General features: G+C 33.5%; 1 protein-coding gene across 1 annotated transcript; it reads left to right on the plus strand.

The window, feature by feature from the left end:
• The first annotated feature begins 2,377 nt into the window (after positions 1 to 2,377).
• Positions 2,378 to 14,504, plus strand: LOC131050013 (triacylglycerol lipase OBL1-like). Its single transcript, XM_059218662.1, has 6 exons — positions 2,378 to 2,654; positions 2,849 to 3,054; positions 3,172 to 3,205; positions 3,366 to 4,021; positions 4,209 to 4,463; positions 14,076 to 14,504. Exons 1-6 carry the CDS (start codon positions 2,378 to 2,380, stop codon positions 14,502 to 14,504), a joined length of 1,857 nt encoding a protein of 618 aa, XP_059074645.1.
• Positions 14,505 to 16,534: the final 2,030 nt, after the last annotated feature.

The raw sequence follows: 16,534 nt of genomic DNA on the forward strand, positions 1-16,534 counted from the left end.
TCTTCGGCTCCTTTCTGACTATTCAACGATGTTTTTGATAAACCCTAGCTCTGACAAATGCAGCGGCTGTGAACATCTATTGATAACAGATAAGAGAACTCTATCCCCTCCTAGTGCAGCGATAACAATTATGAACGACGACTATTTAGATAAAGATAAAGATATGCTGTGTCTGAAATTATAGTTGGCTACAATGTGAATTACTATCAAGTTGAAGATGACTGTATATAAGATAATGCCTTGATCTGCTCTATAGCATGTTGCTGTACCAAAGTATAATTCTTGATCTCTGCACTCTCTGGATACGAACTGCATTTGTTTCTGTAGGCTTCCACCAGTATTGCCTATAGGCAATTCGATCTAACCATAGCAGATCCGATATAATATAGGTTTTCTTTTCCTGAAGCAAATTCGCCGCTTTTGAGTGTGCTCGGCCAAGATTCTGCACTAGGGTTTCTTAATAAATCTGAATTTTTATTTCATCGTTCCTTTCAAATTTATACCGGGCCAAACATAGATCAGATCTGTACATAGCAGAACTTGGTCAAATTTTCTTTGTCTTGCAACTGTTTACTGTTGTCTCCACTATAGAAATTGGGAAGCTAGTGTTTTGGTCACCGAACTGTATGGTAAATGAAGTATTGTGGCCCTAGATTGTGTGAATATTGTTTGAATGGTTGTTCAGTTTTTATATTAATAATAAATATTATATATACTTAAAAATAATAAAAAATAAGAAATAATAGTTAATATAATAAAATTAAAATTGTAATGTGACCTTTTATAACCACATTATCATAACATTGTAGTATAATAAAAAAATATTATAATTTTTTAAATTCAATAATATTTTAACATTTTCTTATTAAAAATATGTATATTTTATAATCTCAATTCTAGAAAAAAGAGATTTTCTAATACTCGTAGCATTTGTTTTTCCCCCACATGAACCATATACAAGCAACTCCTTCCCCCTATCTCCATCCCACGCCGTCTTAATAGGAAGTGGTATTGCACCTTTTCCTGGGTTAAGTGGAACAAGTTGAGCCTCCAAATCTAGAATTCCAAAGCTAATGCTCAATCTCAACTCGTTGCATGAAGAATCCTTCATGTTAAATTACCTATTGTTAGTTGCCTTAAGCTTGTTTCCCCTTTTCCTACTTGCCCCTTTTGTGCCAGAAAGGAGTCCATCAAGCATGCTTTTTGGTTTTGTGCCCATGCTCGTAGTTTATGAACTTTGTTATTCACCTCCTTTCCTGCCTTATTCCCTCAACCTTATTCTTGGAAACCAGCTCTTCTTGGTGCATATGTGTCCTTTGACATTGTATCCCACACTTGCAGACAAGTGATTATCAGACTTTTTTGGAAATTTCGGTGTCTAGCTGTCTTTCTAATTTCATTCTTCCCCTCAATTAGAAATCCAAACGATATGTGCTACTTTGTCTCTGCATATGGTCAACTTGCAAACAACCCAGTCTAACATTTTATTTAATGAGAAAGTTCACAATCTACTTTTACAGCTGCATACATTTACTGAGAGCAATGGAGGACCCAGCAAGTCTGGTGATCGCTCAATGCTAGCAGGCTGACCAATGGATTGAATTGAGACTTCTGGACTATGAGTTTCTTTATATGGATTCTTTTGAATAAGGGGACATTGCTTCAAGTTAAGGTGTTATATTACCTTTTTGTCACCTATGATAGACTGTATTTTGTGGAAGCATTGTCAGGTTCTTACAAGTTCCTAGTCACAGATCAGTAGGGCTGTATTTTTTAGTTGGTTACCTTTTATGCTGGCATTTTACTGGCATTTTACTTGTCATGCTGCAGTTCTACAAAATCACTTTGAATCATGAAGCTATAAGGTATAAGGCTCTGAGTTTTCAGAGGTCATGATTGTAACAAACATTATTTTCCAAGTTCTTATTCCTTCACAATGTATTGATATTTATGAGTGGCACCATTGTTGGCTTATTACTTTTCTTAGCTAATTGTTTTCACTGTTCTCAAAGAACTTCTTGTTTCTTCTGATTACCTGTTCAGCTAAATTTCGTGTAATTTTTGTTTTCTTTTTACAATTAAGAAAAAAATCTAGAAAAACAATAAATAAATAAAAATTACTCCCCCTCCCACGAGACTTCACCATTGAATTTTTTTTAACAGAAAATCAGACCATCGACGTGGAAATGAACTCACTGCAGATAACACGTTGTCTCCGCCCTCTAAAAAATAGCTAGTCAATAAACATTTTAACTATAGAAAACATAATAACGAAGGCGACTGCACGCCAAGAGAGAAGTAGTCAAATACTATGCACATTATATACCCAACTAATCCTGAATAGCCATTTCATACCAAGTTTTTCAGAGCCACCAAGATGCCTAACGAACACCTCATTTTGCATCCGGAGAATGCAGGAACCATACGAATCCTCCTTTCTCTTTTCATCGCAGGGAATGAGAATGGATTCAAAGAATACCTTGAGGATTCCTTTCCTCAAAATCCATGGATTATCAAGATTACCATCCTTATAATTAAGATTTTACATTCTGTGGCTAAACCCATGGCCTGTATTGGATCTTTCATTGAGTTCATTTTGAATCTATTATCAAACAATGGAGGATTCACAGGAATAATTTACAGGAATCTAACAGGTTTAGTTTAGATCTTGTTTTATATTTCCTTTTGTTTATAATACAGGTTGTTTTCTATTTTTGAATGGCCTGTCCACAGTGTATTCAGTTTAGAATCTCTTTATTGCAGTGGTTATGATCGTAAACAATAGTTTGTTTGTTGTGTATTTTGTTTCTTTCTCTCCTTTTGGTTTCTGAAGGACTCGTTTGATCAGGGGATCATGTGATAAAGGCCAAGAGGGATTCAGAAAGTTTCATCAGTTTCACTGGACACTTGGATAGCCGTCTAGATTTAAACTATGCTACCGAAAAGATAATCGAATCAGGAAGCAGATATTGTGCGGATATCTCTATGATGGCTTCCAAAATAGCATATGAAAACGAACCTGTTATCAGGAATGTGGTCACCAAGCGTTGGAAGGTACTTACAAATTCCAAGCGTTTCATACTCCTACTTTTTTTTTAATTCTATGATTATTGATGTAGGTCTTTGTGCAGATCTTGTGAATAAATTTTTAACTTGAAATCTTAAATTCAGATGCATTTCGTGGAGTTCTTCAACTGCTGGAATCGTAAGAGTTGACTATTGGTCCTTTTCCTGCTTTGTTCATTTAGATTTATCTCTTCTAAATCTCTCAATGATGGGGAATAAATCTTTTCAATAGAACTATTAACATATTTTTGTCTTCCATTTTGTGTTCATCGAAGTAATTTGAGTTTATTGGTCTGCAGAATACTTGAAAAAGAAATCCACTGAAGCCTTCATATTCTGTGATAAGCCAGTGAATGCAAAACTGGTGGTGATTGCATTCAGAGGCACAGAACCATTCGATGCAATCGATTGGAGTACTGATTTTGACATCTCATTGTACAAAGTGGAGCCAATTGGGAGAATTCATCTTGGATTTCTTGAAGCAATGGGCTTAGCAAATCGTTCCAACAAACAAGTTACCCAATTTCATCTAAAACCCAATACAATCAATGGGTGGCCAGACAACGTCCCAAAAGACCACGAAAAGCCTCTGGCTTACTATGCCATTAGAGCTAGACTAGAAGAATTGCTGGAAGAACACAAGGATGCCAAGTTTATTGTCACGGGGCACAGTTTGGGTGGTGCTCTTGCAGTACTGTTTCCTGCAATACTACTTCTGCATAACCGGAAGAAGCTCCTGGAAAAGATGCTAGCAGTTTATACTTTTGGGCAACCAAGAGTTGGTGATGAACAGATGGGAAATTATATGAATAAAAACATCAACCAACCTGAGCCAAGGTACTTTAGAGTAGTGTACTGCAATGACATGGTTCCCAGGTTGCCATTCGATAATAAAGAGTTTATGTTCAAGCATTTTGGAGCATGCATCTACTACAATAGCTGCTACGAACAGAAGGTGATTTTTCTAATTTTCCCCAATTTTCTATATATATATATACATAGAACGCTTTCTGAAAACTAAGAAAGCTTAGAGAAGATGAAAATTTAAATCATTATATGGTTCTTACGTTTTCACTCGTCAGTCTCTTTTCCTTATGTTTGTATTCACAGACCAACTAATTTCCATTTTTATGCCTTGACAGACACTGAAGGAAGAACCCAACAGAAATTTTTCAGCTTTATATTTCATTCCAAATTCCATAAACGCAATATGGGAACTTATACAGAGCATTATAATTGGGCATACAGAGGGAAAAGATTTCAAAGAAGGGTGGTTTGGAATGGTATTCAGATGCGTGGGGATTGTATTACCTGGAATCTCAGCTCACAGCCCTGTCAACTATGTAAATGCCATTCGATTGGGCCCACCTTCATTTGATGCGACCGTCAGAAAGAAGGTGTTTTGAAGGAGTTGTTGATTCATAAGTTGGAACATTATCCCATAAAAATAAAGATTGGACTTTGTCATCTAATTTCCATTTCAAATTAAGAATATGTATGTACCGTAATTGTTTAAAATTCAAAATAAGTTACAAAAGACTCAAAATAATTCAAGTATTCCTTAGAGTGATGTTTTCAATTTGATTCAGTGGTACTATGATTTAAGATGTATGATGTTTTTGTCATTGCTTTTATTCAATAATTATTGAGAAGGTTATTTTCTTTTAATATGATTTCATGTCATTTTTATTACGGATTGATATAAATTTATTTTTTTCTATAACTATACAATAATTTCATTTTTCTAATATTTTTTGTACTATCATGTGAAAAGAAATTTATTTTATTTCCAAAATAAGTATATAAATGAACATTTATCCTCATTTGTGCAAATTAATGTACAACTACCTAATCTTTCTTTGGCATTCCTAACAATTATTTTCCAAGTCTATCTTAATTCCATATTATTTGAGTGTTCTAAATTGACTATAGTATTTTAATGTGAGCCTAATTTCAAAGACCAATATGTAATTATCTTCACTTCACATACATACATAAAGAAATGTGAATACAAACATATATATGAATTTATTTCATCTTTTTTCATCTCTTAACTTAGATAGTAAAATAATTTCTTCTAATTAATACATTCTTGCAATCACTACAACTTGTTTACTTTTAGTTAATGTTTATTGTAAAATAATTTCTTTTAGTTAATACATTCTTGCAATCACTACAACATGTTTACTTTTAGTTAATGTTTATTGAAGATGAACATTTCATAATAAATATTAATAAGTTGAAATTTAAATTTCAATTATTTTTTGATGTTAATTTATTACTGTTATAAAGTCAATGTTTATTCAAGATGAACATTTTGATTATAAATATTAAAAAATTGAAATTTAAAATTGATTTTTTTTTTGGTTAATTTATTACTCTTGTAATTGAACACAATTCAAAGTTCTTTTGAAATTTTGTGGATTCGATTGTGGGTATTTTTTTCTGGATTCAATTGTGTATATTTTTTTCCCATCAACGTTTGGATTCGATTGCTTGTATTTTTTTCCCATCAAGGTTTCGAATCACACTCCCTGATTCATCATCAAGATGAAAGAATTCCAAAGAGATGAAAGAATTTCAATAGGTAGTGTCACATAGATTTCACGTGATTTCATTAGAAACCCAATCTATTCAAACAAAAGCATAATCAATTAAAAGTACACTGATTTTTAAATGTACCTCTTAAAAAAAGTGTCTATTCAAACAAAAATAAATAGATTAATTTATATGTATTTCCTAAACAAAATATATATTCAAACCAAAAAATACAATCATTTATATTTTTAATTTCTGGTCAAATAAAAAAATCTGTCCAACCAAAAGAAATGAAAGAATACCTACTCAAACAAAATAAACATATTTTAAAAAGAAGTACCTAATCAAATTAAACCAACTAATTTTACATAAACTAAAAATTTAATACCTGTTCAAACAAAAACTAAGTAACTCTTCAGAGATTATTTTTCCTGGAATACCTATCCGCATATTAATTTTCAAAACTTCTACATACATTATATTCGAATCATTAAACATGCTGTGCAAACAAATACATGTAGGCGCCACATTATAAAATTATATTTTTTTCCTTGAACAGCTATTTGCACATCAGTTTTTAGCATGCCAGACATTTAAGAATTGAATTCCAATGTCTGATCGTCATTTTTTTACCAGCGGCGTTGCAATCAATGAATGCGAGTAATATATATAATATACAGTCAATGAGTTAGGATTCCGAATAGATATGGTATTATAATGAATTCTAAATGGCGTTTCAGTTGAACAGCAAACCCAACATAATTATACTTCTGACTTCCAAATGGTAGCATTAGGTTTTCAAAGCTTTTTTTTAATGGGGAAAGATTCAAATTCAGATATAAAAATGAATATACGAATAACTATCTGGGGGAAAATGAATCCGGCAATTGAGGTCTATTTAATTTGTTTGAGCAGAAGCTGTGTCAGCAAATGCATGCTAAAATACCCAATGCAATTGTCAAACCAAAAATTTCATTCTCGAAAAAGAATAATAAAGAATGAATGTCTGTTCAACCAACCATTTCATGTCTATCCGCTATTGAGCAGGTTTAAGAATATAGAGATGGCTATCCAAGGAAAAAGGATCTCTTAATTTTTGGTCTATTTAACTTGTTTGAAAAGACGTTCTTTCAAGGAAATGCATGTGAATGTAGTGTGACGTATTGAACAAAAATTTAAAGCATCTATTTTTTTTAAATGAATATTTGGCAAGTTTGTGAATATAAAAAGGAAAACGAATTTGGTAATTTAAAAAAAAAATGTTTGTCCAATAAAAATTTACACGTCCATTGTCGAAAGCTCACTTAGAATATTAGTTGAACAGTTTGGTACCTAACTATACATATTAATTGATTGATTATAATTATAAAGGATATATAAAAATATCGAGTGGGATGGTGGCCCAATTCTTGTAAAAATATTTGTCATCTTTGTTATTCTTCCTTATCTTTGTAAAAATATTTGTCAGGTTGGTGATTTTATAACATCTTTAACCATAACTGTAAAACAGAGTCGGTACCCACTTTCAAGAAACGAATCCAATTTCAAAAGAAACATGCATGCATTGTGTTGGGTTTTTTGTGACGTAAGCTACCAAAATATTCCTACTTTTTGGAAGTGGTCATTTGCTTTATCTGGATTCCACACACAATTCGATTCATGTGGAAATGAATGCCTTTCCCCTCAAATGTACATCCCTAGTCAACAAACTTTTCATTGTAGGAGACCTAACAACCAAGGCGACTTTTTTATCAAGAGATAACCTAAATCTTTTAAGTGTATTGAAATTCAGAATTTTTGTTAATTGAGCATCTTAATTTCTTATTTCTTAAAATTTCACATGACAATTTTAAATTATTTTTGAATTTTTCACAATAGTTTATTTCATAAGACACTCATTTAGTTAAGCTTTGGGAATACCTCAAAGTCTCTTACGAAAATGTTCCTAAAGACAATAGTGATGAGAAGATAGATCGAAACAAAATTTCTTGGATCCCTCCTGCTAAAGACTTACACAAGATGAACTTTGATGGAGCTTCGTAACTGAGGCTTACCGGGATGTGGTTGTGTTATCAGAGACTATAGAAGGCACATCATGAAAGGAATAACCTCTAGTATCCCCCCTGGAATGAACACTTTGAAAAGGCTCTTGCACTTGTATGAGGCATTACACTGGCTAGGGACATGGCCATTAAGAAACACATTATTGAAGGAGATTCCCACTAATCATCCATGCATGTAAATAGATAATAGCTATCAACCTGGAAATTGCACACATACTCCAAAATGTTTGGGATAGTCTAGACCATCTTGACTCTTTTCAGATAGCTCATACTTAGAGAAAAGGGAATAGGATAGCTGATTGGTTAGCTAATCAAGATTGCACTCAACATGTGAATTCCAAAATGATTTTAATAGAAGCACATTTTGTTAAATTTTCAGCTATGGGTAAAATTTTACAGAGAGAAAGAGAAAAATTCTAGTGCCACACATTATAAAATCAACTGTAATTTTTCTGATATGCAAATACATGAGTTGAGTCATGATGCATGGGCGAGCCCCTATTGTCTATCCCTAAATTGCAAAGGGTTAATGTTACAATACCCACATCATTTTTATCAGCCATCAACAACAAAACTATGGTCACTATTTAAAATAAATCATTAAGCTATGATATCAAAGGGTTAGTGGCAAGACAAAGGTGAGTCCGACAATTTTAAACTAAAAATCCTCCTCTTTGACTCCATTAAATATAGGGCTATGTCCAATTTATTCATATTGTTTGACAAGACCATGTATCTAAATGTGTGCATATGCAAGGAAGAGAAGGAAAGCCTTGTTCCTAATGTGGCAAAGCCCTCACAAAGCAAGGATGAAATCCCTATCCATCTACAATCTAACATGTTTTTAGCAGTGCCTTTTGGTACAAGCCAAATTTAGGTGCCAACTTACTAAATAATGGATAGAGGTGGTGACATTTATTTCACTAATTACAAAATAATCATTATTTCTTCACTTTCTAAGAATGGGCGGCCTTTTCGACTAGGTCACACGATTACAATATTTATTAAATTTCCCTCATGATGTGAGTTTAGCAGATCTCAAAGAACAAGCTATTAATTTATTTTCTCGATTGGGATTTTCAAGAGAAATTTCTAGTCTTATATGGATTCTAATCAACATAATTATCCTTCTATTGGGAATTACAATAGGATTATTAGTTATTGTATGGCTCGAAAGAAAAATATCTGCGGGAATACAACAACGCATTGGACCTGAATACGCCGGTCCTTTGGGAATTATTCAAGCCTTGATGGATGGAATAAAACTACTGCTAAAAGAGGATATTATTCCATCTAGGGGGGATATTTGGTTATTTAGTATTGGACCGGCGGTAGTGGTCATACCTATTTTTTTAGGCTATTTAGTAATTCCCTTTGGTCACCACATTATTTTAATGGATCTTAGTATAGGCATTTTTTTTTGGATTGCAATTTCAAGTATTGCTCCCCTTGGACTGCGTATAGCAGGATATGGATCAAATAATAAATATTCTTTTTCAGGTGGTCTCCGAGCTGCTGCTCAAGCTATTAGTTACGAAATTCCTTTAGCTTTATGTGTGTTATCTATATCTCTACGTGTGATTCATTGGAATATGAGATTCATTTTTCCCTCTTTTTATTTCTACTAATAACTAAAAAGAGGGAAAAATAGAAGTGAATGGGATTCCTTCATTCTGATCAAAAAACTAGATAGTCATATGGGTGAGATCCAACAGTTTACAAATCTTGCAGTAAGATGATTAAGTCCCATCCCCCATGTACAAGAGTGAGAGCATGCACAATCAGTGAAAACTGTGTACCCCAGTTCATATATTAGCCATTGGGGTCCAACAGCGGGGAGGCAAAGGAAAAAAGTATGAAGTTAATGTCTTATATACCAAAAATAAAGCAAAGGTAGGTGGTGAGAAACACCAAGATATAAAAAAGATTTGTGAAAAAAAAAAGAAACTGATATCTAGACCAGAGATATTTCCATAGAAATGGGATAACAATAAGGACTTGAGATTGGTAGGCCCACCCTCTACGGCGTCAGAAAAATTTAGAAGACTTGGGTCCAACCACTTTGGTCAGAAAATAATAAGTTGAAATTCTAGTAATTGAAAATATCAACATATAGATAATTTTGTGAAATAAAGATCCAAATTGATTCAAATTCATATTATTTTGAATGTTATTTGTGGATGTGAGCCACAGCTAATATTGATTTATTTTTACAGGAGATCCCAAAAATGATTTCTAAAATCATTTCAAATCTCCCCATGCTTATATGAGAGATATCAAGGTCATTTCTCTCATTTCTAATGTGTGTTACACCACCGATGAACACGAAAACATTATTTATTTTATTTATTAGATGGACTTAGACAAATGTAGAAGTACAAGCATGAGATTATAAAAAATGGATATCAAAACTATATTTTCCATAAAAAAATGGAATTCGCGAGTAATAGTAATTAATTTTATTCTTTTTTTATATAGATATATATTCTATTTTTTTACATGTATAACCTATGTAGATAGATAGACATAGATCTATACATATAGATCTATGTCTACGTGCATAAACTCTTTTCATACTGGGATTTCATTCTCTTTTTTTTTTGCACTCAATGAGAATCTTGTATTTCATAAAAATCAGGTGCAATATAGTCTTTGCGTAAAGGCCACCCAATCCAACTTTACGCAAAGACTATATTGCACCTGATTTTTATGAAATACAAGATTCTCATTGAGTGCAAAAAAAAAAAAGAATGAAATCCCAGTATGAAAAGAGTTTATGCACGTAGACATAGATCTATATGTATAGATCTATGTCTATCTATCTACATATGTTATACATGTAAAAAAATAGAATATATATCTATATAAGAAAAGAATAAAATTAATTACTATTACTCGCGAATTCCATTTTTTTATGGAAAATATAGTTTTGATATCCATTTTTTATAATCTCATGCTTGTACTTCTACATTTGTCTAAGTCCATCTAATAAATAAAATAAATAATGTTTTCGTGTTCATCGGTGGTGTAACACACATTAGAAATGAGAGAAATGACCCTGATATCTCTCATATAAGCATGGGGAGATTGTTTTAAACATCATTTTTTATGGAGGTCGATCATCATAATTATCTTAATTTTATAATTTATAATCTTTAACTAAAGTGGTTATTACATAATCTCTTATATTATTGATTTACCTATGTTAAGAACTAGTTACTAATGCACTATTCAATTTTTTTATGACAATTTTTGTTAATATAATAGATTGTCATTTACTTTCTTTTTTTTTTTAATTAAACTACTCTACTTTTTTGGTTGATGAATATGGGAACAACAATTAAATATTAGCTATTTTGGTAATTAGAAGTTTAAGATATATTTAACATATATATGGTAGACTATTGAATTAGTTTCTATAATTTTAAATGAAGAAAGAATATATAAGAGATTTAAAAAATCAACATGAGTTTTCCAAGATATATGTGAACTCCTATTGTAGTCTTGTTTGTTCTTATGGGGTTTTCCACAACATACTTTTTTGTTGAATTTGTTGAAGGTTATGTAATATTTTGCTAAAATTTCCTAATAAATATATGGTGTAGATTATTCTATTTCCTTGTATTACTATATTATTTCTTTGTTGAGTAGTGGTATAAAGATATGGTGTAAGTTTGAGTTAAGGAATGCTTGAACCAAAGTAGGAACCCAAAGCACCACAATATAACTCAAGAGGATGTTAACATTAAAAAGTAAATGAGATTAGGATCAAAGTAGGGACCTAAAGTACCACAATAAAACACAAGAGGATAACAAACTAAGCATACAATTTCATTAAATGCTCCTAATATACACATGAATGATCTATTTTTTTACTTTTAATTAAGCATCAAAAATAATATTGTAGTGGCCTAAATTGTACTCACCTACAATTTTGTCCTCACTTAGGAATCACTTTGGTGTTCATCCTTTAAGGCCTGACTGAAGCATTGATTCTACTCAGACCACCTATCTAACATAACTTTTCACCATCTTTTCTGACTCCTTGTGATCATGGAGCCCTGATTTCTAGAACCATGGCACTAGGTGCCATGGTTCTAAATAAATGTCATGGTCCTCTCAAAAAGGGCCCATTTTGGGGTCTCGTAACGATCACTTACTTTGGGCGGGGACCTAGATCCCATGTTAGCCTATGCTGGAAATTAAATTAAAAAAATCAACCAGAAAGTATAAAGCAAGTCTAGCCCTCTCATTCCAAACCTAACACTCCTAATCCGAAAAATTAAAGATCTCAATTACACTCTAGCAAATTCAAATGAGAAAGCAATCAATCTTCTATCAAGCATTAGAGTAAAAGTATAGTCAAGATTCAAGCATTGGAGATGACTTTCATGTTCAATGTTTTATGAAGACTATCTACATGGAACCCTAATTCCTTGTGAAGACAAATTAAACTTCATTAAAGGTACATCATTATATTTTCGTTCATTTTTAGTATTTTGCTGAAAAAGGAAAGTATTTTACTATAGTACTTCATTTACATTTTCAATTCAATTTCATGGTAAATTCCAAAACTCAAGTTTGACCTAAGGCAAACCCCTATTCCCAATAATTTCCCCTTTTCACGATGTGTAGGAATAGGTATAAAGTTGCATTCAGGAGGGTTGACAAGACTCTCAAAGATGAAAAAGTTCACCTTTTGACAATGATAAATTCAAAGGACCAGAGTGACCACCACCATGTTCCTAACAAAATAGGCTAATTTTTTGGGAATAGATCCAAACCATCATATTCTACTCATATCTAGGTTGGTGTAGGATTTTTCCAGATCTCTTTAAGTTCACTCTTTCTAGAATTTTCTATATTCCTCTATAAAAAAGAGATGTAAAAAATGAGTTTTATATAAGGCAATCAATAAAATATGGTTTGGTGTTGCAGCATATAATTGTCTGTGTAAATATTATTTTTAATTATAATTTATGTCTATGCAATTAATTTTCTGTGTGTATGCATTTGGTAAATTTCTTTGTCCTACTCCATCCACCTCCAACAATTTTCAAGTGGGGTAATTCTTGATTTTGATGACCATTAGCACATCCATTACCTAATATGCTACAATGATAACCCCATCCTTCAATTCCTTCGACCACTCAAGCATGTGTTGTTGTCCTTGAGGTTATTCACATAAAGCCTACATTCTCCTTTTTTGTGATGATATCTTTTCACCTTGTGTTCAATGACATGAGTTTGAATGTGGCACTATATAGGGAAGAAACCTCTCCACTTTCCAATACATTTCCCTACAATAAGTTTGGGATTTTGGTTAAAGTAGCATTTGTCCTTGACCTCATTTTTTTTAGCTCTCTCATACTCAACATTATGGATATCTCCCCCATCAATAAGTGCATTAATCTACCCATCCCAGATGAAGAAGTACCAAAATGAGGGGAATATACATGGGTAATGTTCAGTAAAATCTTCTCCCTTTAATGTCACTGTGTTGAGTGTGCTATCATAGTAGTCATTGGGGTAAACCTTCTAAATTATTATCTCAATTTGCTTTACCCTACGTAGGTGGCTGGTATTTTTATCTCAAATGCATTGGACCTCACACAATCTTTTTCGATAGTTTATGATCTGGTTGCAAATTATCTAATGATTTGCCTCCATCGCATTCTAGCCTCTATTATTAAGAGTTATGATCTCCATTCAAGAAAAGCTTTAGTGGGTGTCTTGTTTTCTCTGCAATATCTTTCCAAATATTCTAGTTTTATTTGTGTTTATACAACTCTCAAATGGTCCCTTAACTCCAAAGATGACAAGCTTTTCCTAGATGTCATATCAACCCATAAAAGGGAATTGGGTGAATGCATGTGTAATTGTTGGGAATGTGAAGTCCAATGGTCACATGACCCTTCACGTTCTCCCAACTGTTCATTTCATATCTGAATATGATTATATAATGGTTGTGTGCAGCCCATGTATTAGAGTTGGTTAATAGAAGTTATTCCCTGCTTTGAGTGTGGATGTAGGCATATTTGCCGAACCATGATAAATCGTGTGTTGTCTTTTCTTATTGCTTTTTTGTTTCTGTTATTGTTTTCTCTGCTGTTTCTAATCTTTACAATTGGTATCAGAGCCATGTTGGCTTGAGCAGAGATGGAGGAAGAAGGAGTAGGTAGAATTTATAACCTCTATGGCAGTTTTACGTTCCATGTAAAACTATGTTTCAAGTGCCGCATACATTGGTGGGATGGCTGGAAGAAAGAGGGGAACTCAGTTGAAGAGGATAATCCAGTGAAAGAAAAGGATGTTGGGATTCTTATTTTCTCTCCCCTTGAGCCAGCCTTGGCACTTATTGGCCAAACCGTTAATGGTCGGGAAGTTGTTGGCATTCGTGTGGTGAAGGTTGAATGCCATGATAGTCCCTGTATAGACAATGGAATTTCTAAGCTGAAAGATGTTGAAAAAGTGGTTGTTGTTGAAGAGGATGAACTCAAGAGATTGTGGGAGGAAGAGTTTATGCCATTGGAAACCCAAGTTGAATCTAATGTTGACTCCCACGATGAGGAGGGTGCAGATTGGAGTGAGGCAGCAGGGCAAGGAGGCTTGGGAGAAATTTTGGCTTCGGAGAGCTCTGCAGATGGCATGGCCTTGGCGAAAATAAAGAGGCACTCCCATAATGATGACAACCTTTGTGCAGATAATTTCATAGAAGCCTATGACCCTATGGATTTAGATGACATAGTAAATGATAAAAGTCAGTTTTCTGGTTTGAAGCGAAAGCGACCATTGACAGGAGCAGAGGACAATGGACATCACTCCAAGCGGTTTTAGGAGTCACATGGAGTGAATGAAAATGTTATTGAATCTATTAATGTTTATTCTAATGGAGGAGGAGATGTTTTATCTCTACCAGAATGCATTGGCATTCACCAACCTGATTGGATGGATGTGGATGATAGTGCCAACGTCGATAATGAACAACCTGAGGGTGAGAGAACTCGAACTTGTGATAACAATCTGATGGAGTTGTTTGATGATGAAAATAATGCCATTGTTTTGTTCCTTGTAAGGTCTAAGTTTTATGTTTGGATATTAGAATCCAGTAATTGTGAATCGGTAGATATTTTGTTACGGGGGAGTTTAGGTGATGGTGATGAAGAAGTGTATTTTAAACTAGGACAAAGTGGTGTTTCGGTTTTTGGCATAATGGGTGAGTTTGTGCCTGATAGAGTTTTTAACTCTGCTTTGATTTGGAAAAGGCTGATTCGAAGCGTATGTGAACAAGAGTTCATGAAGCTAAAATCTAGCAGGCTAGTTTTAATGTGAATTTTGAAAATGGAAGCAGGGATGCCAGTGCATGGCTGTGCCAGTTGGCCTTCATAGGGGAGATTGTTGGGAATGTGAAGTCCAACGGTCACATGACCCTTCACGTTCTCCCAATTGTTCATTTCATATCTGAATATGATTATATAATGGTTGTGTGCAGCCCATGTATTAGAGTTGATTAATAGAAGTTATTCCCTGCTTTTAGTGTGGATGTAGGCATATTTGCTGAGCCACGATAAATTGTGTGTTGTCTCTGGGCAAGTGCAAGGTAATGAGTCACAAATTCACGGAAGTCTGCGCATTGGAAAATGCGCTCTTATAAACGGGGGCCCGTTTTCAAAAAACGGGGGCCCGTTTGTGCTTCGGGCTCCCGAGCCGAAAGGTAACGGGGGCCCGTTTTGTTTAAAAACGGGCCCCCGTTTTGTTATAAAACGGGGGCCCGCTTTTAAACAAAACGGGGGCCCGTTTTTTAGAAACGGGGGCCCGTTTTAAAAAACGGGGGCCCGTTTCTAAAAACGGGCCCCCGTTTTGTTTAAAAGCGGGCCCCCGTTTCTAAATGGCATTTTTCCTTTTTTTCCACAATCCGCCCTTGTTTGAAAACGGGGGCCCGTTTTGTGGAAGTTGATTCCACAACCCGCCACTTGGCTCGGGATTAGGCCCGGGATAGGCCTGGGATGGCCACACCTGAGACATGGACCTGCAAATTCAAATCTCCATGAATGAAAGCACAAATATGAACTTCAAAAATAGTTTACGCGCCTCTAATTAGAGAATTTTTATACGAAATTAAAACCCATTTCAGATTATACTGTCTAGATTCTAAATATGTAAATTTATTTAAAAATTGATTATTTTAACTATTTTTCATTTAATTTATACTAAATCGGGTCCATAAATTTGAAATATTAACTAATTTTGTTAATTTAATAACTTTTTTATTTTAAAGAATTTTGGAAAAAAAATTATATGTCATCAATCTACACAAAAATCTTTTGTATTTGAAAAAAAAAAAAATCAAAAAATGTTAAGTTTACATCAAATTATGTGGGTCGTACACGTCAAATTTTTAAAAAGATAATTACGGCCATTAAAAAATTAATTAAAAAAAAAATATTAGAAAAAAAAATACAAAAAAATATGCTCATCAATCTTCAGTGTGTTACAAACCATTTTCCAAAACGGTTTGAGAAAATAATTTTAATTGTGTCAAAAAGTGTGGGTCGTACACATGCATGGTATGGTCCTGAAACAGGCATTTTTAAAACATAGTTTTCAGAACTCCATTTAAAAAGTTATTTTTTATTATGTGGGTATTAAAATAAATTATATATTTGGAAACTACACTCAGAGGGCTATCTTTTATATTACTGACTTTTTCCAAGATTCAATCTCTAAGTGTTTCAAAATTTAAGCTCAAATGAGACAAAATCTGAAAATCAGGGAAAACACTTCCACTTTTTGGCCAAAAAGTGGACTCATCTTCTTGCACTGACCCCTCTTCTTATTGCTTTTTTGTTTCTGTTATTGTTTTCTCT

This window comes from Cryptomeria japonica, chromosome 4 (genome assembly GCF_030272615.1).
Source record: "Cryptomeria japonica chromosome 4, Sugi_1.0, whole genome shotgun sequence".
In the NCBI taxonomy this organism is placed as follows: domain Eukaryota; kingdom Viridiplantae; phylum Streptophyta; class Pinopsida; order Cupressales; family Cupressaceae; genus Cryptomeria; species Cryptomeria japonica.

Excerpts from the sequence above, each read along its gene's own strand:
- LOC131050013 (XM_059218662.1), top strand. The coding sequence starts at position 2,378 with ATGCCTAACGAACACCTCATTTTGCATCCGGAGAATGCAGGAACCATA. Across the intron at positions 3,055-3,171 it reads TGGTCACCAAGCGTTGGAAG|ATGCATTTCGTGGAGTTCTT; the intron begins GTACTTACAAAT and ends TCTTAAATTCAG. Across the intron at positions 4,022-4,208 it reads ATAGCTGCTACGAACAGAAG|ACACTGAAGGAAGAACCCAA; the intron begins GTGATTTTTCTA and ends ATGCCTTGACAG.